The 26,294-nt window shown below is 44.8% G+C and overlaps 1 protein-coding gene across 2 annotated transcripts in view; it reads left to right on the forward strand.

Moving 5' to 3' along the window:
• The window catches only part of Atp10a (ATPase phospholipid transporting 10A (putative)), a 160,887-nt gene that overhangs the window by 88,272 nt on the left and 46,321 nt on the right, over window positions 1–26,294 (forward strand). For both annotated transcript variants that reach the window (XR_005974984.1, XM_041659830.1), the window contains exon 3: window positions 25,576–25,661. Coding sequence is in view for 1 of the 2 variants with exons in the window: in XM_041659830.1 (XP_041515764.1) it covers window positions 25,576–25,661 (86 nt within the window). In the remaining variant the exon portion in view is untranslated. The remainder of the gene's footprint in view (window positions 1–25,575; window positions 25,662–26,294) is intronic.

The following is a 26,294-nucleotide window of genomic DNA, read 5'->3' on the forward strand; positions in this document are numbered from 1 at the left end:
AAAGCCAACAATGACACATTCTAGAACTTAAACCTTAGCTGTTTTTTTTTCATAGCTTTGGAGACCAGAAGTCAGGGGTCAAGATCCACCCTTGGTAGGACTGGCTCCTTCTGAGGTTCTCTTTTCTGCTTGTGGGTAGCCACTTCCTCCCTGTGTCTTCATGGGGCTTTTCGTCTGTGACCTCATCTCCTCTCTTTAGGAGGACGGCAGTCATAGTGGGTCTGGGCCCACTCTAATACTTCCTATAAACTCATGCAGTTCTTCAAACAAAGCATTGTTCCATATCATGGTTGTCGCTTCTCCCTAGGCCTTTGAAAGGGGCGGAACTCCACGGTCACAGTGAGCCTGCAGAGGGAACTTGACTCTGCACATGTAGACATCCGTGCACTGTTGTGGTGGTCAATTCCACAAACTCTCAGAGCTCATTCCAACGTGCTGCGCTCTCCAAGGAGGACAATTTTTCTTGATGAATTTCTGGCTGGAAATTTCAGTAACAGTAGAGGAGAACCTTGGCATTGAAAGAGATGGCTACAGTCTCCCAGAAAGTTGATTGGCAGCGTGTGGTGCTAGCTCCAAATCTATGAATGATAGGACATCAGAATGAACTGAAATTTTACTGCGTTAATATATATGTATATATATTATAATGTATATATATTAGACATAAACTTATATATACACCTATACATACATTATACATTCCTTATACATGCATATCATGTGTGTCAAATGTATAAATAAAGCTATTAGTAGCTAGAACAGACATTCTTTTTCATCAAATATTTTCTGTAGAAATAGTGAAAGAAAGCCGTTCAAACTCTGGCTAAAAATCTACTTTTGATCACCGAATTTTCTTGAAGGAGGACTAATTTCCATTGGAGGAGGTGTCTTGTGTTTTCCTAGTTGGTGTTTGTTTTACATTACGGAAAGAGCCAGGCCTTGGCTTGTTTCGTTCCCACAGTTAATGAAAAAATAGCAAACGAAAAAATCTGCTGAGCATCAGTAGAATCCTGACCTGGCGTTGGAGGTAGGCAAGGTGCTGCTGGGCTCGAGGAGTGGGTACATCTGTGCCGTAGGACCCTGCCCCACGGCCCCATTGAAAGCCTGTGTTTATAAGTCCACATTTGTGAAATAAGGGCATTAGGAAGCGTGAGAGTTGTTTTCAACAAAGGGAAAACGATTTTCCTCTGCTTGTACCATTCCCCCAGTGTCTACTGTTAACTGTGGCATGGGCAGCTGGGAAGGGTTTAGTGCTGACCCTGGGCTATCCTTGACAGACAGCATCCTTTAATGACCTGGTCCCTTCACAACCAAGCTAGCTCTTACATCTGGAGTCCCACCTGAGCCTCTGGTGCTCAGGGTCACCTTGCCTGTAAGAGTGGCCACTCCTTGCCGTAGGTACACGCCAGCTATGGCTAGTGAGATCAGAGCCTGTCTACCCCAGGAAGCTCCTTGACTCCATGAAGGAGCCCCTCTAGCTCTTTGTAATGGACCTTCGCTTTCTAATGCACTAGTTAGAGGTGGGTTGTGCCCTGAGTTCTAAAGGGTCCATGCTTGAGACTGTTTGTGTTTGCTTCCTTGTCTTACAAGATAGGGGCTGGATTTACAATGGTCAAGTGGCACTTATAGTCACGTAGCGAACCCAGGCATGGTCACATAGTGAGCTCTGAGGCTTCAAGGACTCTCGCCGCGCGTGCCTTCTGCTCTCTATTTGTGTTATTTCTTTATACATATTTACATGCTGTCTCCGGTCTGTCCTGCACTTTGGACACACAGAGCCTGGCCTGTCTCCTCCGTCGCCGTCTCAAGAGTGGGTACATCATGGCATCCAGTCTCTGTCTCTGCAGTCAGCCCATGCTTTCCAGCAGCTGCAGCCAGAATGTCACATTCGAATAATATCTTTGACCTTGGAACTCTTGGCTCAAGAGCTTCGGTGGACGGAGCTCCCCGATGAGATAGAGGAACGGCTCTCCAGCCCGGGACAGGTGGAAGGTGATTGGATTACTGTGCACAAATCAGACTGCCATACGCTGAGGAGCAGAACAGCGTGTCTAAGGGAGCTGTGCATGCCAGGAATCCAGGAAGAGCAAAGTGTCTCCGCATATCCATATCTTCCTCCACAAACACATACACACATGGGGCTCATTTGGGGGCCACTGATGTGAAAAGGTTTCCAATAATTTAGAATATCGGCAAGACCCTCAGTAGATTATTTCTAGAACACTTTCTATGATCAATGCAGTGTGACTCGGTGCCTCGCTAACTGGCGGCTCTGGTCCCCCAACCCTGCTATGCTCGCAGTGGTCTGGCAGAAGCAGTGTGAGCCTTTCGCAGCTGAGTGCACAGACTGGAGCTCCAGGGTTGCAGAATAGTGAGGCCTGGGTTCCAGGAGTCTGGTTCCCTCATGAATGTGGGGAACAGGCCTTCTGTTGGGATACATAGTTATCAGTTAAACAGGGTTACCCCATAGGGCAGGAGCCATAAAGGAACCCCCTGAGGTTGAAGAGGGTTAGATAGTTTAGGTGCCCCATGTGGCCTGTTCACAGCACACTACATATTCAGGAGAGGTAGATGAGGTGTCAGTTGGGCAGATCAGGATTGTAAGTAGCTGCCTCTCAGCCAAGAGAGCACCTGGGCCCCACAGTGAGCAAGGACTGTATTGTGCTGTGTCACTAATAGAGGTGTGGTGGTGGTGTGGACGATGACCCCTGCTGTGTGTTTCGCTTCCCACCTTTCTCTAGCCTGAGAAGTGGACAGAACAGAGGATGTGGTAGCTAGGAGAAGCAGGCCAGAGTATCCACATGGAGCTCCAAGAGGCGTCTCTGCTCTCTCAGATTCATGGAATGCTTTGGAGTGTCCAGTCCTGTCATTGAAACCGGGAAAAATAGAAACCAGAGGCCAAACCCTGTTTGGCTGGAGGTAAGAAATCTGAGCTGGTAGGCAGAACTGATTCAGACCAGAGCCTGCTGATGTTGCTGAGACCCGAACAGTAGAAACAAAAGGCCTGGTGCTCTTGGTTACCCTTACACCACAGGGTTTCCTTCTGGACGCAGCGAATGTCTGTGCCTTCAGTGCTTAGCACTGGACGCTCAACTCCCCTTTTGAGAGCTGTCAGAAGAAAACTGCGTGTTCTTAGGATGGAGGAGGTGGGCCGATGGACTGGAGTCACTGCAGCCCCAGCCTTTAGGGTGTGCATGTAAAGCTACATCTTCTGTGGCCCCCGGCTGCCTGTCTTTCTGAAGGAAGGTCTTGACAGAGCTTAAGGAGGAGCCCGGCTGAGAGGCACTTGAAAACAGGTGCACTGGTACGGCCATCGGAGTAAAGTGTGGGATGTCTCCCTGCACCGGCTGTGATCCGATCTAGAGAAGTTATTTGATTTCCTCAGGCCTCTGTTTTAATACCTTCAAAATTGGGGTGTCCTGTTTTGTCACCCACCCTTAGCACAGCACCTGTCATGAAGAGGCTCTTTGACAAGGTAGCTGCCCACGGACCGCTGCAAGGACAGTTAACATGCACTTAAGAGATAGAAGTAAAAAGAATCTACCCTGTCACTGTCTGTGTGGGGCAGGTGCTGGGACAGAGAGAGTCAGTTCCAGGAGCAAATGTAGAATCCCCAAAGTCTCGGTATCGGGTGAGACCTGGCCAGGGCTGTGGGTCCTTGCTCACTAGGCCTTTGGAGCAGGAGATGGGTGAATCACACTGGTCCCTTGTTGTTTAGGAATCGGAGAGTGTCTTAACTCCCGTGCGTAGGGCAGGACAGGATCTTTGCAGTGAGGGTCGTGTTGACAGAAGTGGATTCCACCTCCACATAAAGGTCCATGTTTATTGCTGTGTTTACTAGACACTAGAGAAACATCAACCCGCCGGTCCTCCTTGACTTCCTGCTCTTCCCATAATTTACGAAGACACTTTTGTTGAAAAAGAAAAGAAAGAATAACACACACCTAAACCATCTTTTACAAAGTGTGCTTTTTTGAAAAGCTTTGTATAAATAAGCTTTGGAAGCTGTCTTTCTATACAAGTGTCTTTAGGGGTGATGTATTTGTCTTGCTTATTAGTTGACTCATGTAGAAAGAGTTCATTGCTGTCCGACTGTATTCTATGAAGTCGAAGGAACCTGTTTGCTGGAGCAAATCATCTTTTGGCTGAGGGTGCAGAATCAGTTTTGGCTGTGTTGCTGTGTCCTCATCGCTAGCCGGGAGCCAACATTCCATCTCGTTTCCTTCGAGACGACCGGCACACATGAGACCGGCGTTTGATTTGGGCATCCACTCAAGCGTACTCATGCGCTTAACCCTCACATGCATGTGATTGCTGTCCAGTCATGTTTTCTTGGAGACACTGGAAGAAGTTCAAAGAGGGGGAGTGGTTCTGAAACTCCAGCTGAGGGCTCTGGTAGGAGGACCATTCTGCCAGATGTCTTTCGAGGGCCACTGTGTTCCCAGCTGTGCTCCCACAATGGACCCCAAATGGAGAAGGCGTGGAGAAGGGTGGGATGGTGCACGGACGAGGAGGAAGGGAGCCAGGCAGCAAGCCTAGTGGGTGGGGCTGAAGCCTGGCTGCACCGTGGCTCTGAGACTGCGGTCAACTCACTTCTCATCCCCCAGATCCAGGACTTTTGTTATGGATGGACAAGGCCTCCTGAGTCCCCTCTGGCCTCCTCTACTCTGTGGTAGACTTTCTGAGCAAAGGTAGACCTTTGCGGTGGATGGTGTGAGGGAGGAAGGAGAGTGAGCGTGGGACTGCGCCCATTCGCCACAACCCTTCAACCTCCCTTCCTGACCACCGTGTGCTCTCCACCTGCCTCTAATTTCACCCTTAGCAGCCTGGCAGGTGCGGGCTTGTGAATGGCTCTATTTTACAAATGCAGACAATACATGCGATTCTGTGGTCCACTTGTGAGGGAGACACAGCCAATGCTCTTTTCCTCATAGCAGCGTCCTAGGTCCCAGCTTCCTCCGGGAAGGAGAGACTCAGACTCCAGAAGGTGAAGGTTTTAGTTGAACCCAGGCCTCATCGTGAAAATAGAAGGTGAACACATCCTTGTAGGGTTAAGTCAGCCCCTTTAGGGGGCGGGGTTTGCCTCCGGCGTTTGTTGACGGATAAATCAAGCATGCGGAGGCTGCGCCCTCCCTTTTTTTCCTGCCTCCTGGGAAAATGGCTCCACGCTGGAACCTCGGTTCTGTAAGTTTGTTTATATATTAAAACTATATATATATATATATATATATATATTCTTTAATATCTGCCTTTGCAATTATTTATGCCGATACATTTGGCGCCCAACGTGGGGCTCGAACCCATGACCCTGAGATTAAGAGTCTCATGCTCTATCGACTGAGCTAGCCGGGCGCCCGACGTGATGGACTAAACCCACTTAAAAAACCTGAGAAGGCTTAAAAATAAGGGCGAGAGAGTTTAACACAGATTTTTGCTGTTTGTTGGTGGCGTGCTGTAGAGAGATTTCCTGATTCAGCAACAGCAGCAGAAAAAACGCTGTGTCATATTAAAGCGCAGCTTCTTGGGGCTGTGCTGCCAGCGTGAACTCTGGCTTTAAAGCATTTGTGGCACTCTGCTTGCTAGAGGCAAGCAAGCGCTCTCATCTAAGAGAAGCGTCCTGACTCAGCTTTAGCTGCAAAACCCTGCAGCTCATTAAGAGGTCCTGCCACGAAACACTTAAACGGTGTTGACGAAAAGCTGAACACATGCTTTTCGGTTTTCAGCCGTAGCAGGAAAATAGTTGCACCGTTTAAAAATGCCACCTTTCTGGGCTGTCCTGCCAGGGCAAACTCTGACTCTTTTATGCAGGCGGTCTGTGCGGTTTTCAAGCACAGGCTGCTGAAGCTCGCTTGCTGGCAGGGACCTTGAAATGCCACAGAGTTGTGGCAGTAAACATGGCTACAGCCAGTACCTCAGCCATGAGGTTGGAAAGCTAAGGAATGGACTGGATCTAGCTGGCAAAGCCACGGCTTTAGCCCTACTGATATTGCTTGGTAAATTGGTCATGTGGTCAGAAAAAGAGAGATATACAGTAAAGAGAGATTCAAAGACAAAGAAAATTTTTAAATGGTTTACAGTGTATTAAAAATATATGCAGACTAAAAGTTGAAGTTCTTAAAGTAAAAAACAATAAAAAAAGGAAGAGAGTTGTTGTGTGTGGTAGTACACACCTTTAATCCCAACACTTGGAAGGCAGAGGGAGATTGACCTCTGTGACTTCAAGGTGTGGTAACACACGCCTTTAATCCCAATGCCTGGAAGGCAGAGACAGGACGATCTCTGAGAGTTCAAGGACAGCCTAGTCTACAGAGTTATTCTAGGTCAAAGATACAGAGAATCTGTCTCAAAAAGCAAAAAGTTAAAAGTAAAAATAAATGAAATAGAGGTTAAAACAAAGCTGTACAAAGATGGAAAATAGACAGAGAATTTTGATACTGTATGCTATTATGTTCTCATTAAATTATTTGAATGCTGAGGAAGGAGCAACAGATGCTGAAAGATATTTATTTATAAATGCTGCTGAGCTAATCCAACATAGATATTTTGATGCCTTGACTTTGAAATTTGGATCTAAGGACATGATGCTTTGGAAAGGAGTTTCTTATTTTGTTTTCACAGAGGATGAGACCCTGTTCATTTCTTCTATTCCGATTTGGTATGATGGACCACGCCCTCCTGAAGGGTTGGTGTGAACACCTTCAGAAAATTGCTTCGCTCAACTGCCAACTGAGATGAAACTAGTACACGGGTTATACCATGAAAGACCTAATTAACAATGCCCCCATTCAGCAGGAAGCAGTTTGGAGAGAAAAAACTGCGCCCATATTCCCAAAAAATGTTTATAAATGTTCTTTTACATTTAAAGGGGGATATGATATAGGTATGAATAATTTGCATTAGTATAGATTTTGCTTTATTGATAGAGATTTACGGTCAATTTTGTTATATGTATATGTATTTCTGATATTGATTAAGGTATTGTGATTGTGTAGTTCATTATTAAAATGTATTGTATAATTAGGAAATATAGGTTGTTGATGGATAATCATAAATAATAGTCAAGTTTGTAGTCATGTTAGTTAATATTTTCTAGATGTGTGTAGATATATTTTAGATAGGCATTCTTCATATCTTTCAAAGATTATAGAATATGGCATTTTAAATGTTTTAATAACTTAGGACTTTTCATGACAATGAGACACTCTGCTCCTGGCAGCACCAATCTACTTCAAGAGGAAGATGGGCATCGAAGAGGCTCGTTATGGATTTTGATAGCCATTTGGGCAAGAAACTGCTCTTGCCTGGACTATTGCATAAACTGGACACAGAGAACCCGCAGAGAGAGGACTACTGAACTTGCCTAAGGTGAGATGATCTTTTGGGGTTCCTGATTCATGAAAGAGTCTGCGAGACATTCTGCAGGACACAAGAGACAGTGACTGACCTGACTTTGAATTTTCCTGCTTTATGGAAATGTCTGCTGGATACCATGGGCCTGAAGGCTGAAGATGGATGCTCCAATGGTACAGAGGAACTTTGGGTGACTGTCCAGGCAGCGAGATGTCTCTGTCATTTCTAGAGTTTTAAAAGTTGCTTTTTTCTTGTTTGCTTAGGTAATATTGTATCTTTCTGGAGTCTTTGATGGAGTTAAGAATAGTTAGTTATAGTTATAGTTTTCCTTAGTTATGATAAAGATTATTGTAACTTTTACTTGATAACTGTTTTGTTATATGTAATTTTGCTATGTTAAAGTTAAAGCCTTTTTTTTTGTTTAAACCGGAAAAGGGGAAATATGGAGGAAGGTCATTGGTTAAATAAAAAGAAACTGCTTGGCCCTCATTGGTTAGAAGATAGGTGGGAGGAGTAAACAAAACAGAATGCTGGGAGGAAGAGGAAGTGAGCTCAGACTCCACAGCTCTCCTCTCGGGAGCAGACGCCTCAGAGAGACGCCATGCTCCCAGCTCCCAGGCAGACGTATGCGATGAAGCTCCGACCCAGGATGGACATAGGCTAGAATCTTCCCGGTAAGCGCACCTAGGGGCGCTACACAGATGATTAGAAATGGGATAAATTAATATGTGAGAATTAGCCTAGAAGAGGCTAGATAGAAATGGGCCAAGCAGTGATTAAATGAATACAGTTTGTGTGTTGTTATTTCGGGCATCAGGTAGCCAGGCAGCCGGGGTGCTGGGGACGCAGCCCTGCCGCTCCTATTACTACACATCCTGTCTTTCTGCAGGAAGGTACTAGAATTAATTCTTTGGAATGTGGGACGATCCTCGTTTCTTTCCCTATGGCTGTGATAAAACACTCTGGCCAAGGAAACTTCAGGGAGAAATTTATTCAACTCACAGTTCTGAGTCTGCGCATCACGTCAGGGTGCTCAGACTAGGTCCCTAGTCCACAGAAACCAATACATGTATGCATGGCAGTGCTTCATTCATATTCCCTGTTCCCGAATCACCCTGGATCTCCAGCCTAGGGAATGGCGCCATTCACAGTGAACAGATCTTCAGACCTCAGCTCATCAAGGGAATCCCCCACAGCCATGGTCAGAGCCCCATCTCTGTCTAGTGGACAGTTTATCTTGACATAGCTTCCTGGGTCTGGGTGGAGCTCTTGGTGCCACAGCAGTGTTGTGGCCCTGAGCTCTTACACTCAGGGTAGGGATTGGATTTTGCCAGCTTGGACACCTTTTCAGGTCCTCTCTCAGTGAAGGAAGGCCCAGGTATCTCTCTCCCTGGAGCTTTCCCTGAGTCCTTGTAAGCCCCATGCACTCCTGTTCTGCTTTGTATATGTTCCTTGTGGGCTGGGTCTTCCACCAGAACCTTGTCTTACCTGTCCCACTTCCTCTGGGCTCTCCCTAGCATCATCTTGTGAGTACTCACCCCACAGAAGGACTTCAATCAGTCTTTTTGAGTTACTGCTTTCAATACCTTTTGGGTTACTAGGAGTATAACAGCTACGTCATGTGTGATTCTATGTTGAGCCTTTGACAATTGCCTGTTTACTCTCATCTGTGATGCCCCAGAAGCTCCAGTTTCCCCTCTTTCTGCAGACACTGACTTTACTCTTGTGGGAGCTGTTCTCACAGAAGAGAGATTTAACTGGTGATTGCTATTCTCCCAATGCTGGGTGCAGCCAGTTGAGTTTTGCCTACTTGCTCATTCTAATTCTTTACTCTTGGTTTGCTTTTTTTTTTTTAAAACTTACAGCTATCCTCCTGCCTCTTGAAAGATTAAAGGTATGAGACACCCAGTTGGTTTTGTTCCCACTGACACGTTCTGATTGCTTTTGTCGATTCTTACCAGACATGTGACTACAGTCTCCTGTCTATACGCCCAGATATTGTCCTGAACAATTCTCTTTATTCTGATGACAGCATCCCTTCATGGACCAATGTTCTTTGTGTTCACTAAGCCCTTTTGCCCATTTATTGATTGTTCATTTTGTGTTATATTTAGAGACTATTGTAACATTCTTCAGGAATAGTAACAAATATGCTACTAATAGTTCTGTGGTTTTAATGCATATTTAGATCGCAGATCCACATTAAATTATTGTTTGTGTGTGTGTGGAGCTCCAAGTATAGTACATTGTTTGCTTTTGTGTGTAGTCTATGTGTGTGTTCATGCTGATGTGTGTGCCTGTGTGCACGAGAGGTAGACCCTGAGCATCTTCCTAAATCACTCTCTGTTTGATCTTTTAAGACAAGGTCATCTACCTAATTCCTTTATTTCTTTTATTTGAGACAGGGTTTCACTGTGGAGCACTGGCCTGCAACTCACTGCATATCTGCATGCCTTGAATTTATAGTCATCTATGCCTCTGCCTCCTGATTGCTGGGCAAATATTCTTTCACGTGTAGAAACTCAGTTGACCTGTCAGAATTTTGTTGAGCTCTTTTTTTTCCCCATTCACAGACTCGATGCCAGTCTCAAATCATCTGACTGTGATGTGCGCAAGGAGGTCTTGCTTGGTTTGGTTTGCTGGGTTATAGTCTGGCCTTGGGGCAATGCCACAGTGCTTTTATTACTGTGGTTCTTTTGAGTAAATTTTGAAGTCAGCTTTTCTCTTCTGTCTATTTTCCTGCAATTCTACATCAATGTGAGGATTGGCCTTTTCACTTCTGGGAAAACATAAAACAAAACTCCTGTGACATCATGAAAGGCTGCGCTGTATCTGGAGAGGTATTTGAATAGTGCCTCGGTTACTTTTTCTCTTGTTGGGAAAAAATGCCCAAACAGAAGCAACTTAAGGGGTTGGGGGTGTATTTTGGCTTACAGTTTGAAAGGCCAGTCCGTCATGGCAGGGAAGTCCTGGCAGCAGGGGCTTCTAGCAACTGGTTACATGGCACCAATAGTCAGAACATAGACAATGGTGGATGCTCAGCATCCTTGCTCTTTTTTCTTTTCTCCCTTGAGATTGGGTCTTTTTCTGTAACTCTGGCTGTTCTGGAACTCACTCTGCAGACCAGGCTAGCCTCAAACTCACGGAGATCTTCCTGCCTCTGCCTCCTGAGTGCTGGGATTAAAGGCGTAAGCCACTACTTGGTGCTGGCTTCTTTTTATCAGTCCAGGCATCCAGCCTTTGGAGCGGTGCTGCCAGCAGCTCCAGTGTGTCTTCTCACCTCCATTATTCAGTCTAGATGATGTCTTTCTGGCTTGTCTAGAGGCTTCCCTATAGATCATCACAGGCAGTAAAGGCACCATCACAGTCTTAAGTCATGCTGCCCAGAAAAGCAGGCTGTTTTCATTTACATGTGACTTCTGTCCTTTCTTCCACTGGTCTTCATGGACTTCAGTATTCAACCACTTCACTCCCTTGAGTCAACTTATTCTCAGTGATATCACTCTTTCAATGCTATTTTAAATCGGATACCTTTTCTCTGTTTTCTTTCCAGATTGCTTATTTCTGGTGCATAGACAACTCTGAGCAGTCTGGCCGAGTGCATTTAAAGGCAGATTCTTCAGGAAGAGCATCTTCCGTCAGGAGCGGGGAATCTTGAAACTTATGGCACGGGTGTCTGCTAACAGGGTTAGTGGCAGGAGGCAGGCTGACCCTAGATACCGAGATGCCAAATGTCAGACAAAAATGTGGATGCTTCCCAACTTTTGATGGGGCTATGTTCTAATAGGCTTGCTGTAAGTGAAACATATCTTAAGTCTAGGCTGCATAATAACCTAACCCTCGGGACATCATGGCTGACCTTGGCCGAGCTCAAATGTGCTCAGAATCTCACATTATCTCGTGGTTGAACTAAGTCATCGGAGGCTTAGTTTTAAATAAATTGTTGAGTGTGTCAACACTGAAGATTGTTCTGAAAGTGAAGATCATGGCAGCTGTGAGGGTATGTTGTCCCGTGTTAAAGCTGAAAATCTGAAGCGCAACTTTCAAAGGGAAACCGAGCTTTGTACCGTGACATTGAGATTGGATTGGCCTGCTGGTGAATATTTTTACAAGATAATAAGCCGTTTGTTCTTATTCTGATAACAGATAGCATGAGTTGGAGTTGAACTGTATCCTTCAATTTCTACATTTTCTGCTTCAGCTGAGATGCTCAGGATTTCTCTACCATGTCAATGAAACGATACTGATTCAGCTCTTGCTAAATTGACACTGAACTCCTGGAATGGGTCTCTTTCCTAGATTAATATATAATGTATATTATAGTAGTATGCATATAATATATATGGAAATAGATAAAATAATATATCTATATTTATATCTTTATATTTGAGCTGGGTTCAGTGTGTCCACATGAAGGATTTATTTTCAATAGTTAGAAATGCATGTATGGTGGTTTGAAAGAAGATGGCCCCCAAAGGGAGTGGCACTATCAAGAGGTGTGGCCTTGCTGAAATAGGTATGCTCTTGTTGGAGGAAGTGTGGCACTGTGGAGGTGATCTTTGAGGTCTCATATATGCAGAAGCCACGTCCAGTAAGACGGACCACTTCCTGTTGCCTGCACAAGCTGTAGAATTCTGTTACCCCTCCAGCACCGTGTCTGCCTGTACCATGATGAGGGATAGCCCGAACCTCTCAACTGTAAGCAAGCCACCACAAGTACATGTTTTCCTTTAGAGTAGTTGTCATGGTTAGGGTGTCTCCTCACAGCACCACAAACCCTAATGTCACTTTCTATGGAGAGGGTGCAAGCAGGTGTCATCTTTACGAAGTCTTTGTTCTTGTTGGAAGGAGTGTGGTTCCTCCACACTCCTTGTTGACTTCGCCGGTGAAACCATCTGAGTCAGAGCTGGTTTTAGTGGACTCGTTTACACTGCCCTTTGCTTTCCTTTGTGTGTAACACTGAGGGTGTATGATTTCTTTATTTTATGTAAATCTAGAACTTTATCGTCCTAACAAACTGAGCTGTTGCCATTTCAGATACATACTGTGTGTTAAACATGGAAATACCTTTCGATTCTAAATAGTGTCTGATATTGGTGCAGATACACTGACTTTCTCTCCGTTACCCTGTGTCAGCTATCTATCTATCATCTATCTATCTATCTATCTATCTATCTATCTTCTATCCATTTATGTATCTATCTACCTACCTATCTATGCCTTTCACCTTGTTTTCTGGTATCTGTATGTTTTTGATGTTTTTTATTTAAAAAAACATATTATTGGGTTCTTAAAACAAATTTCAGTCTGACAATCTTTACATGTGCATGAAAATATCTTAATTTGACTATTTTAAAACTAATTAATGATATTGTTTAAGATTGAAACATGATTTATATTTGCGGGGTGCCCTCACCAGGCCAGAAGAGGGCATCAGATCCTCTGGCACTATTGATGTGTGCCATCTGCCAAGGAGGTGCTGGGAGCTGAGCCTGGGTCCCCTAAAAGAGCAGCAAGTGCTCTCAACCACTGAGCCACCTCTGCAATTACTTATTACTGATAGGTTTTCGGTTTGTTTGTTTCTTCGTTTGTTTTGCACGTGGAGTGGAGTGTGCACCTTTCGTTTGTCCTGCTTGATCTAGCTTCCCTTCTTTGGCCCGAACGCTTTATCATTGTTCCTTCAGGTGTTCTGCTGTTGCCATTTTCGTGCTGACGCTGCAGATTACCGTGCTCGTCCTTGGCTGTCTTCGTGTGGATTTATTTTTTGTACTCTCCCAGACAGTGTAAGATTTCTCTACTTCCTTCTATCTTTCCCTTCTCTCTGAGCACAGGTATTTATTCACTGTGATCTTATCTGCATGGAAGCCCTCGAGGCAACATGACCAGTCCACTCAAGATGACACCCTAGTGGCCCACAGTTACCATTTGTTGTTGGGTTCATTTTCATTGTCTTAGCTCTCCCATAGAAGATGGATTTTCCTTCTCTTTGAATGCCTTTATTTTGTACTTTTTAGTCTTAACCCTCAGTAGCAATCTTTCTGAAATCTGTTGTATTTTTGTGTGTTACTGTTACTATCATTATGTGTCATAGCAAGTGTGTAGTATGTCATAGCATTTGTGTAGTATGTCACAACACATGTAGAGATCAGAGGATGACTTATTGGAACCGTTTTTTCTTTTTCCACCTTTCTGTCGGCTCCAGAGTTGGAACTCAGGTTTCCAGGCTTTTGCTGCAAGTGCCTTTGCCCTCCGAGTCATCTCCCCAGCCTTGTCTCCTTTTCTGGTTGTTTGGTTTATTTTCTTTAGTTTTCAGGATTTTGTTGTTTTATGACTAGTTCAAGACAGAGACTCAAAATGCTGTTCCTGGTTTTGACGGCTTCTTCTGTCGTAAACGCTGTGTCTTGGTAGCACAGTCACGAGCTGCAAACCTGACCAGCTCTCAGCGTTCTGGCATCACGTGCCTGGGAATGGTTTCCGTCCATTTATCTTGATTTAAGGTTGAATCTTCCATGCCTTATGATCATCGTACCTCATCTTCCGCTTAAGGCACTCACTTGCACATGTGTGATTTTTCTCCACTCCCCAGCTTCCTTACACATTGCCCTCACTTCCCAGCCTGTCGGCCCCCTCCCATGCTTTGGTCGACATGAATTTCTCTGATGAGCCTTATTGTTCATGACTTTTATATTTCTCAAATCTAATGAATGCTTCCTAAGTTTTAAATTGGAATTTGGTGACTCTCAAACGGCGTGGCCCCACTTTCGCTGCTGGCACCTCCAAAGTTTCATTTTTATCATTGGCTGCATGAACATAGCAAAGGTTATTTGAAAGTGTCGTGTTCCTGTTTCTATCCCAGCTTTCACTGACTGTGTGTACATGCGTGTGTGTGTGTTTGTGTGTGGGTGTGGGTGTGTTGACGTCTCTACTTTTCTGTACTCTTAACTTTGTGCCTCTGAGCTCTTCTTGGAAGCTTGATTTCTATAATAATTTGAGGACTTTGATAATACACGTACATATGTACATATGTGTGTGCGTGTTTATGTATCTACAGAGAGAAGGGACTCGGCTCTCTCTGGGTGCTCTATGTAGAATTATACTAATCCGATTTCAGTTTTGAGATTTTTCTGGTCTTTCAGTTGACTCTTATTTGTGTGGCAATTTGCACTAAATTAACTCAATACTCTAAGGGACCTGGGATGCAGTCTTTGTGCTGAGAATCTTTCGTTCAGATCCCCTTTCTCTGGGCTGTAGTTCTTTATGACCTCATCAAAACCATGGCTGTTCATCGGGGCCTTCTCTTTATAGATTTAGGCAGAATAGGGGTTCTCAAAGATGTCCACGTCCCAATCCTCTGAACCTTTTAATATTCTGAGTTAATGGCAGGGAAAATTGAGCTTGAAAATGAGATTAAATGGTTAGTCAACTTCTTCCAAGACACAGAGATTGTCCCTGTGAGCACAGTGTAGCCACACGCTGTCAAAATGACACCACATAAAAAAGGTTCAGTCTTCTCAGTGTTGATTTTGAAGCTGGGTGGAGGCCAGAAGTCAGGGATGCTGGCTTCTTGAAGCTGGGCAAATGTGGAACGGATTATCTACTGGAGACTCCGTTCCCTTAGAGCCCATACCTTCTCTTCAGCTTGGAGAACAGCAGGGTGCTGGATTTGTGTTGTTTTCTGGGGCTCAGTCTGTGGCTGTTTGTTACAATGACAGCAAAAGTAAGCGTGCCCCCCCCCCCCCCCAGGCTATAGCAAGCGTTCCACTATTCTTACCCGGGTTTTTATTCTCTACTTTCAGAAGTTGGAGATCACTAAGGAAAAAGGGCCCTGGAAAGCCCGGACCTCAGATCTCTTGAGTCTCTGCGTTTTGTGGGTCCTGGCTTGATACTTAGTCACCTTTTGTTAAAGTTGGTCTTAGGGATGTGTGACTTCAGCATTCTGCATTGCCCAGGCCTGCGGTGCTAATTTGTTTTTTGAATCTGATGGAGGAGCTGTCTGGTTGTGGCTTAGAATGTCACATTCCAGCTGCCATTTAGTCATGCAATCATTCTCCAGATTAGAATAAGAATGCCTTAGCTGACCTTCTCTTTGTATCCCTCATGCTAATTTCCCCCGCAAATTATGTGAGAAAAATGTCTTCCTATTGCTTTCTTAAAAGTAAACCTGAGGCTTCCGTTGCTTTCTACCCCTAGTTACCTGTCACTGACACTGTGCTGGAAATCTTACTTTCAATTCACTCTCCTCTGGGGTACAGTTCTTCATGGTCTTATAAGAAAGAAAACTAAACCAAAACCGTGGGTGTTTAACAGGCCCCTCCCAGCAGGACTGCCTTTCCTCTCACCAGGCTGTGTGCGCTCAGGGGTCTCCGAGACACAGCGCTCAGCCTGACTTTGCTCATGTCCTCCCTCCCACTGTTAGTGATGGAAAGGGCACAAAGCAGTCGATGGCGGTGAGGCAGACACCGGAGTGGAGCCTGGACTTGGGCCCTGGCTGCGCGATTAACTCAGCGGCGCCGCTGCAGCACACGTTCTGTGGAGCACCATGCTGGAATAAGTCCAGGCTCTTTCAAGTCAGCTCCCTTAGAGAACAGCCCTCGTCTCAGTGCCTTGTGAAGCAGCGTTCATTACTTGCTATCTAAATGCACAATCAGTCTTCCATGTACTTAAACACGTTTGATAAGAGGCGATGCGGGGTTCGGCCGACGACCGGCCCGCTAAAGCAGCAAGAATTATTTGTGGTCAAGAGGAAAAGAAAGGCTTTGATTTTTGAGAATCCAGGCTCGAGCACAGCACTCGGAGCCTTTTGAGTTCTGCCACCATCTAAATGAAGCAGACAGGGGGCCAGCGAACAAAGGATGAAAAGCTGGGGGGAGCTAAGAGGAAAAGGCTCTTACATACTCGGAACAGAATTAGGGAGGGGAGAGCTGGCTTTCTACTCTCAGAGAAATGTCCCTTTAGTCTCTAATGCTTGGGTGTATGACAAGAAGATTTGCAGTCGGAAGAGAGCAGTGCAATAGCCCAAAATGCCTTCCCCAAGACCTATCAGGAGTGTGGGGCTTCGTGGAAGCCATCTATGGTACAGACACCTGTGAAGTTGTTCCTGAAGAAAGTCCATGGGTGTCCTGAGCTGTTCTCATAGTCTCTGTTCTGTTGCCCTGGAAACAGTGATGTCAGGAAATGGTGAGACACACACAGAACTGTCACATACCGGGTTACCTGCCAGCTTTGTGAGACTGCCCTGCCAGTGAGTGTGTTCAAGGATGTTAAATAGCACAATCCCAAAAAACTGTTGTACCTTGAATTTAAATGGGGCCTGTTTAATAGTTGCGTCTGGGCATAAGCTGTTAGTGTAAACACTGAATCTACGAAGCTGATTGGAAAATGATCACTGACTTTCTTCCTTATATGTTTGAAATAGTGTACCCTCAGCAAGATACATACCATTTGAACATGTATTTACTTAACAAATGGGGTTGAATCTCCACTGCATGCCAACAGTACCACAGTAGACCGGACAGACGACTTCCTTAACAAGTTGAAGACTTTAGACTTGTCAAAACAACGCTGGCAGGGAAGGTCCATTCCTCATCTGTATTGGAGCTCCAGCCTCCTGTGAATTCTCACAGCACTGCCAGGCTTGTGTGGAACACAGATTGGATTCCAAGTGCAGAACTCGAGTGGGGTAATTACTCCATCAATTTGGGTTAAAATGCTCGCCTAAATTAGTTCAGTCCTTATCACACACTGTCAAGAGATCCAGAACAAGATTAGAGGCTGTGGAGAAATCAGCTTACATTTTTGTGAGATGAAACATGCTCGGTCTTGTAAAAGGAAAGACTGGTATTTGGAATGCTGGGGAAGAGCTCATAGCCTCTTAGGCAGTCATACCTTCCCCAGAGCCAGACAAAGCCTGTTTGGGGGTTCTATCCCCGACCCACATGAGTCCAGGACAGAGCTTTGGAAGAATGCGGAAGTGTATGGCACATGAGCTCTTTCTAGAATAAGCAAGCATTACCTCTTGACCATGTCTGCACACCACACTCTCTGCTGGCCCACAGGATACAGAGTTCCTTTTCTCACGGGACCTGTGGTCTAGTGAAGGAGACACGGGTCTTCTCAGCATTTTCCAGTGAAGCAGGAGGCCTACGGTCTATAGGATGCTATCGTAGGCTTCTGAAAAGACAACAGCCTAAGCATCAGGGAAGCTAACAACTTAGCAGAGGAAGGACTAAGAAAATGCCACAAGGAGACAAGGACCACAGGGCTATCCCTGTCCCTGAGGCATGAGTGAGGGCCTGGCAGGTGGTCAGAGCATCACCACTGTGTTGGAATGTAATTTGGTTTCTATAAGATGGCAGAAAAATACTGTGATCAGCCTAACCTGGCCCTACTAATGCAGGAACCAGGCAGAGGCCTTGGACCAGCAGTGAACATCTTGGGGACTGATGTTCAGAGGTAGCATTAAGACTGGTGGTAGAAGCTTCTCAGTTTCAGGAGGTCCCATTTATTAATTGTTTCTCTCAGTGTCTGTGCTGCTGGGGTTATATTTAGGAAGTGGTCTCCTGTGCCAATGTGTTCAAGTATACTTCCCACTTTCTCTTCTGTGAGCCTCAGTGTGGTTGGCTTTATGTTGAGGTGTTTGATCCATTTGGGCTTGAGTTGTGTGCATGGTGATAGAGATGGATCTATTTTGATTCTTTTACATGTTGATATCCCGTTATGCCAGCATCATTTGTTAAATATGCTTTCTTTTTGCCATTTGATATTTTTTGCTTCTTTGTCAAAAATCAGGTGTTCGTAGGTGTGTGGATTGATATCCAGGTCTTCAATTTGGTTCCATTGGTCCTCCTGTCTGTTTTTATGCCAATACCAGGCTGTTTTCAGTACTATAGCTCTGTAGTAGTTTGAAGTCAGGGATTGTGATGCCTCCAGAAGTTCTTTTATTGTACAGATTGTTTTGGCTATCCTGGATTTTTTGCTTTTCCATATGAGGTTGAATACCATTCTTTCGAGGTCTGTGAAGAATTTTGCTGAATTTTTGGTGGGCAATGCTTTGAATCTGATAGAATTTTTGGGGTCACATATGTAAACTATCATATCATCAGCAAATAGTGAGAGTTTGACTTCTTTTCTGGTTTCTATACTCTTGATCTTCTTTGTTGTCTTATTGCTCTAGTTAGAACCTCAAGTACTATATTGAATAGATTTGGAGAGAGTGGACAACCTTGTCTTGTTCCTGATTTCAGTGGAATCAACTTTGCATGTCTCTCTATTTAGTTTGATGTTGGTACCTCCCTTGCTGTATATTGCCTTTGTTATATTTAAGTATCTACCTTGTGTTCCTGCTGTCTCCAAGACCTTTATCATGAAGGGAAGTTGTATTTTGTCGAAGACTTCTTCAGCATCTAATGAGATGATCATGTGAGGTTTTTTTTCATGTTTGTTTATATGATGGACTACATTGACACATTTTCATGTATTGAACCATCCCTGCATCTCTGGGATGAAGCCGACTTGATCATGGTGGATGATTTTTCTGATGTGTTCTTGGACTTGGTTTGCCAGTATTTTATTGAGCATTTTTGCATATTGTTCATGAGTAAAATTGGCCTGTAATACTCTTTCTTAGTAATGTCTTTGTGTGGTTTGGGTATCAAGGTAATTATAGCCTCATAAAAAGAGTTAGCAATGTTTCTTCTCTTTCTAGTATGTAAAGTTTTGATTCAGGGTGGGAGAGTTGGCTCAGCAACTGCTGTTCATGCTGTTCAATCTTCCATTCCTACACTTAGACTCGAAGTTGTCAGTTCCTCAGTATCATAATCCCTCTCCTAAAATCCTCAGCTACCTCACACTCAAATGGAACATAGATGGATTATCCATATACATTAAAAGTCTTAAAGCACAATCGTAATTTTTACAATATCTAGGTGAGCCATGAAAATGCTAATGTATACTTCGAGTTGTTGGCAATTTAGGACCTCCTGATCAAAGCACTTGAATAAAATTACATAATATTTAAAAAAAAAACAATTGGTGGTAGAGGAAGAACCTGAAGTTGCTTTCGGCCTCGGAGAATGGTGATAAATGACACAGAGGGCGTTTTTTAGGATAGGGCCTAGATGCAGCAGATAGAAGGGTTTTCCCTTCTGCTAGCCAAATGTGGTGCTGCTCACAGCACGTTGTTTCCGCAGGCCCCTCAGGGCCAATGTCATGAAAAGACAATGACAGGAGGTTTCACTCTCTGTTCTATGAAATTAGACAGGAGCCCTAACAGGCATCGCAGCCACAGAAGCCCACATTGCACACCTATGTGGCCCCGCCTCCTTCAGCAGCTGACACCATAGCCTGGCCCTCATCAACTGACACCATAGCCTGGCCCCGCCTCCCTGAGCAGCTGACACCATAGCATGGCCCCACCTCCCTCAGCAGATGATACCAAAGACTGGCCCCGCCTCCCTCATCCACTGACACCATAGCCTGGCCCCGCCTCCCTCAGCAGCTGACAGCGCACAGACTGGCTCCGCCTCCCTCTTCAGCTGACACCATAGCCTGGCCCCGCCTCCCTCAACAGCCGACACCATAGACTGGCCCATTACACTTCCATGAACTGGAAATGTCCTTTCAGATGTCACTGCTACTGCTGTGAGATGCAGGAAATCTGCTTTGCTTTCATGGACTAATTGGGAGGAATTTGATTAAGGCAAGGGTGAAATGCCTTCTTACTTTGGTGTCTGTGGGAATTGGTTCCAAGATTCCCCAGCCATATCTGGAGGTTAAAAAAAAATCTGCAGGCTCTCATGTCCCTTGTGAGAAATAGCACACATTTATGTAGTATATGTAATGGATATGATGTGTAGTATATACACAGTATACATTACTGAATACTTTAAATCATCTCTAGGTAACTTATATTGGTTAGGGGACAGTGGCAGAAAAGGACTGTCCAGGTGTAGTTTTTTTCTGTATATATTCAGTTCTGTCTTGTCTGTGGTTGGTTGACTGTTTGTGAATGAAGCCTGAGATAAACACCTGAGATACCCCCCCCCCCCCCAACCCATTCCAGCCATTTCCACTTCAGGCCTGGCAACAGATTTGCATCTGTGAGTAGTGGAATTCATTCAACTAATTCCTGCAGTAATGCCCTTGATGGTTTGTCCCCTTGTGTGATCAACAGGGGCCAGGGCATTGGCATAGACATCTGGTCTACCTGGAGGGAGGTGGGGGAGTATAAGGGGACACCCTGCTTTGGGGCTTTCTGTGTCCCTGAGTATCACCGACTTTGGTGACTTGGCTGATGGAGTTTCTAGCAGAATTGCAAGTTTAAGCGGAGGGCTGCTGGGCTCCCAGCTGTACCACCTCTTCCTTTCCAACCAATAAGGTCACCTGTGTTCTCTTACACACTGAAACCTCAGAGCTAGCTGAAAAGCAACAGGCACTTGGAGCATTAGACAGCCAGGGAGATACGTAATATCTATGCAGTAGGGGAGCTCTCCTTGTATCAGCTGCATTTCATCCCAGAATATTGGCAACTTGCGGCCAAACTGGGGAAGACTGCAGCTTCAATGCAAGGCTGGCCTGCACACGTGAGCATCACTCTTGTAGAAGGCACTGCTTCTCTGGTAGTGAGGCTCCATCACAAGCAGCATCCTTCTTTTAGGGAAGTCTCATGGAATCTACTGCACAGCTTCTGCTGAATTAGGTGTAGCATGGTCTCATGTTACAGCAGCATCAATGTTCAGTGAGTGGCCATCTCTGCCGAAGCTGGGTGTCTCATAAGCCAAGGCAGCTTCAGTTACTGCAAGGACCCTGTGAACTTTGTCATCACACTTCAGGACCACAAATTCTAAGCAGTGTACAAAACTGAGAAGACTGGAGGGGAAGCTTAACCATTTAGAGCATGCACTGCTCTTGTTGAAGACCCAAGTCCAGCTCTTAAAACCTACATTCGGCTGTAACTCTAGCTCTAAAAGCTCTGAAGCCCTCTTCTGGCATGGGAGGGTACTTGTACTCCTAAGCATAACACCCACATAGAGACACGTAATTAAAAATGAAATATACTTAAAAATCTCCACCAGCAGAGTTATGCAAGAGTGCAGCACATAGCACAACACGTGACATTTGTGTTATCAAATGTGTGTTATTGGGGGGGGGTGATTATGTGACCTTGCTGGAAAATGATGGAACTTTCAAAATTAATTTTTCCTGGCTGTGAGTGTGGCTAAGAACAGAGCAGGTGCTTAGCGTAATCAAGGCTTTGGGCTCAGTTCCTAGAAGAAAATTGAAAGCAAACAAAACTAATTAAAAACAAAAAGCAAAAAGGGTAGATTCAGGCAGAAATAACTACATACTCACATATGCAGGCTGGATAGGTACCTAGGGTCTCTCAGAGGCTGGGCAGTCACACTAGCGTCTCCCAGAGGCTGGGCAGGTGCACTAGGGTCTCCCAGAGGCTGGGCAGGTGTGCTAGGGTCTCCCAGAGGCTGGGCAGGTGTGCTAGGGTCTCCCAGAGGCTGGGCAGGTGCGCTAGGGTCTCCTAGAGGCTGGACAGGTGCGCTAGGGTCTCCCAGAGGCTGGGCAGGTGTGTTAGGGTCTCACAGAAGCTGGACAAGTGCACTAGGGTCTCCCAGAGTCTAGGCAGGTGCGCTAGGGTCTTCCAGAGGCTGGACTGGTTTGCCAGATTCTCATAGGGGCTACTGGGCAGATGCTCTTCCACTGAGCTCAATCTAAGGCTGAAAGAGGTTTTTTTTAAAAAATATTTATTTATTATGTATACAATATTCTATCTGTGTGTATGCCTGCAGGCCAGAGGAAGGCACCAGACCTCATTACAGATGGTTGTGAGCCACCATGTGGTTGCTGGGAATGGAACTCAGGACCTTTGGAAGAGCAGGCAATGTTCTTAACCTCTGAGCCATCTCTCCAGCCCTCTGAAAGAGATTTTAAATGAGAAACTGGAAGTGGCCTTGGTGTGGTTTGGTGGGGCTGCCATGGACTGAGGATTGAAACCACAGATACTTATTTCCTCATGGTTCTGGAAAATGGAAGTCTGCATTGAAGGTGTCAGCAATTTGCTGTCTCCCACGAGCTCTCGGATGGTCATCTCCTCTCTGTAGACTCATGGTTACCCTTCCTACCCTCATCCCATGCACCTATATTGTATCTGCTTCTGATTATAAGGACACCAGCCTTGCTGGGCTAGCCCTGTGCTCATGGCCTCTCTTTAGCTTAGTTCTCTAAAGGTTTTGTCTCTAAACACAAGCACATCCTGTATTCCTGGAGGTTCTGGCCCCAACAGCTGCATTCTGTGCATGAGAATACAGTTCAGCCTGGAACGCACTCTGAAGATTCCTCCAGTTCTAAAAGTCTTCCCCAGTTCTGAATGAAGTCAAATGTCCATGCCCTGGGCATGCATGTTTCCCAAGGCACACAGCTGGAGCAGAACATTACAGATGCAGTGATGAGGCCCCAGGGATGGAACACCCCACTGTTTCCAAGCTGTGCATATTACATTTTTCTTAGCAAGAAGGAATGATAAACAGGGATGGAATATTTTAAGTCACACCTGCCTTGGATGCCAAAAATCTTCCTGGTGTTTTGCCGAGGCCACTCCCTCCATGGCCGTCTCATACACTGCGTATGCCACTGTTTGCTATGGAAAAAGCAGTCCACTGGCTTCGACATCATGCACACTGCTTTAAATAAACGCTGGACGCTGAAGCAGAGCCCTGCTCTGCAAATGGAATGCAAGGCTATTTCCATCAGGGACAGAGACTAATGATGACTCCGAGACTTTAGAAAAGCCTCTGTAAATGGCATTCCGTGGACTGAAGGGCAGAGCTAAGTGGCACCATGCCTTGTAGCGCAAGCAAGGTCAGAAGTTCGAGCCCCAGCGCTGCAAAATAAATAAATTATTGAGTATTTCCAAATTAGCTATCGCACCGTGGCTAGCATTGCCAGTGCGTTGTCCTACATGCCCACAGAACACACTGGGGAACTGTAAGACGTGACTTCTGAGTGGTCGCCTCTATGGCTGTATTTGTGTACACAGAACCAAGAGCATCACGGTGGTATTGGGAGGACGGCAGAAGTCAGTGTGTGAAGGATGTGACTTCAGACTGTTACCAGGGGTGAGCCCACCAGCTCAGGTACAGCTGGAAAAGTCACAAGCAAATAGAATGAATAATAATGACAGCAGGGACAACAGGTGCTCTCACAGCTGCAGCCCTGGGGAGAGAGCAGGCGAGGGTTGGGTGAGATTGGGTCTCGAACAAATATGAACGGCCGGGATGGATGCCAGTCGTATCTATATTTTTCCATGGTGTTTCAGCCTGTTTTTCCAGTGATTGATAGATGAGAGCAAAGAGAGCTTGGCGGTTTATTGTTTTGTGACACTTGACAGAGATAATCCAATGAACATGACCAGAAGGCTGGTTTAAAAAAAAAAGAAAAAGAAAGGAGAAATTCCTCGGTTTTACTGGGCTCTTTAAGGCTTGCTTACTCCATTTTTTTTCCTTTATTGTCTTGTCCCTTCCTTTCCTTCTGACCTCTTTCGAGAAGCTAGTTGCCATTAGCATCCATCTAAACATCCATCTAGACAGCTCTTTTCCAGTGAACTGTCATTTCCTTTTGAGCAGAATCACAATGAAATTACTGAACTATTGGCTCACACTTGGCTATTTAAATTTTTTCCAGCAAAGGTCAGTGAAGAATCTTTAAAGAACTTCAAGGAAATGATATTTTAGCCTAAATTCCTTTTTCAAAGAGGAATTGATTTTTAAAATTGCTATGGAGACATAGAAAGGAGCTGATATGCATCAAGAAACCCTCTTCATCCCTTTTCCTTAGCTGTTGCCTCCTTTGCTATTACATCATTCTCTAATTTTGCAGTTGAACTAATCACTTCATCTCACTAACCAGTACAAGTCTGCTAGTTGCTGTTCATAGGTAAAACAATTAGTTATTGTTCTTTATAAAAATGAGACAGCATTCATTAAGTCCTGGGAATTCTGTATAGTATATGGCATTCTGCAGAGACTCAGCCAGAATCTATGATGGGTCGCCTCCATGAGTGTGAGACAGATAACAGGAGCCTTTATCAGAATGGCTAGAGCCTAGATTTCTCTAATGCAGCAGTTCTCAACCTGTGGATCATTATCTCTTGGATAACCTGTAGCCCTTTCACAGGGATCACTTAGTACCATTGGACAACACAGATATTTACATTAAGATTCATAACAATAGCAAGATTGCAATTATGAAGTAGCAACAAAAATAATTTTATGGTTGGGGCAACAGCACAACATGAGGAACTGTCTTAAAGGGTCCTAGTATTAGAAAGGTTTAGAACCACAGCTCTAATGTGTGTGCACTATGATTTCAGGTTTAGAACCATCGCTCTATTGTGTGCACACTATTGTTTCAGGTTTAGAACCATTGCTCTATTGTGTGTGCTATTATTTAGGTCTAGAACAACTGCTCTAATGTGTGCGCTATTATTTCATGTCTAGAACCGTTGCTCTAATGCGTGCGCTATTATTTCATGTCTAGAACCGTTGCTCTAATGTGTGCGCTATTATTTCATGTCTAGAACCGTTGCTCTAATGTGTGCGCTATTATTTCATGTCTAGAACCATTGCTCTAATGTGTGCGCTATTATTTAAGGTCTAGAACAACTGCTCTAATGTGTGCGCTATTATTTCATGTCTAGAACCACTGCTCTATTGTGTGTGCTATTATTTAAGGTCTAGAACAACTGCTCTAATGTGTGTGCGCTATTATTTAAGGTCTAGAACAACTGCTCTAATGTGTGCGCTATTATTTAGGTCTAGAACAACTGCTCTAATGTGTGCGCTATTATTTAAGGTCTAGAACAACTGCTCTATTGTGTGTGCTATTATTTAAGGTCTAGAACCACTGCTCTAATGTGTGTGCGCTATTATTTAAGGTCTAGAACAACTGCTCTAATGTGTGCGCTATTATTTCATGTCTAGAACCACTGCTCTATTGTGTGCGCTATTATTTAAGGTCTAGAACAACTGTTCTAATGTGTGTGCTATTATTTAGGTCTAGAACAACTGTTCTAATGTGTGTGCTATTATTCCAGGTCTAGAACCACTGCTCTAATGTGTGTGCGCTATTATTTAGGTCTAGAACAACTGTTCTAATGTGTGCGCTATTATTCCAGGTCTAGAACCACTGCTCAAATGTGTGTGTGTGCTATTGTTTCAGGTCTCAGAATTCAACCCTTTGATGTTCACGGGCGTGATCGAGTGTGAGAAGCCAAACAACAACCTGAGTAGGTTTCGTGGCTGCATGTGAGTATCATGCATCTTTTAGAGTTTTCTTTTAGTAAACCATATGCGCACACAGAAACACAGACTCACGCCATGCCTTTCAATATTCTTTGCCACATAACACAACTTTTGGCTGACCTTGGAACTAGTTTCTAAGATCTTTTCAGCAGTATTATTAAGGAGTGCCTGGCTTTCCCTCTGAGAGGCTAAGGAACATGACAAGGGACAAGAGGCTTATGTCCATGTTACATGGCCTCAAAGCAAGGGAAGTCAGAGGGCAGAGGCCAGGCAGGAAGAGCCGGGATAGGAATGCATTCCTCCGTGTTCATTCTGCCATGGAACGTTTTATTGAGTACCTACTGCGTGCTGGTCCTAGCCAGCGCACTGACTATAAAACAGTCACAGTGACTGCCTTTGTGTTTGTTTCTTCCAATTAGGATAAAAGAGATTGGTGTGTACAATATCTCAGTCACCTTCTTTGCTCCTAAGCAGAAAGACCAAAGGTGGCAATATGGCCTACGAGTGGCCGTGTGTTGTGATACTTGGCGAAGTTGGGTCATGGGTATGTGGAGCCCAGGAGCGTACTCTACCATTTGGTCTGCTCTTACGTTTGTTTGGAAATTTTCCTAATAATAGCAACACTGCTAGTGTAGG

The sequence above is a fragment of the Microtus oregoni genome, unplaced genomic scaffold (assembly GCF_018167655.1).
Source record: "Microtus oregoni isolate MIOR12 unplaced genomic scaffold, Mior012 000000F_ref0000247, whole genome shotgun sequence".
In the NCBI taxonomy this organism is placed as follows: Eukaryota; Metazoa; Chordata; class Mammalia; order Rodentia; family Cricetidae; genus Microtus; species Microtus oregoni.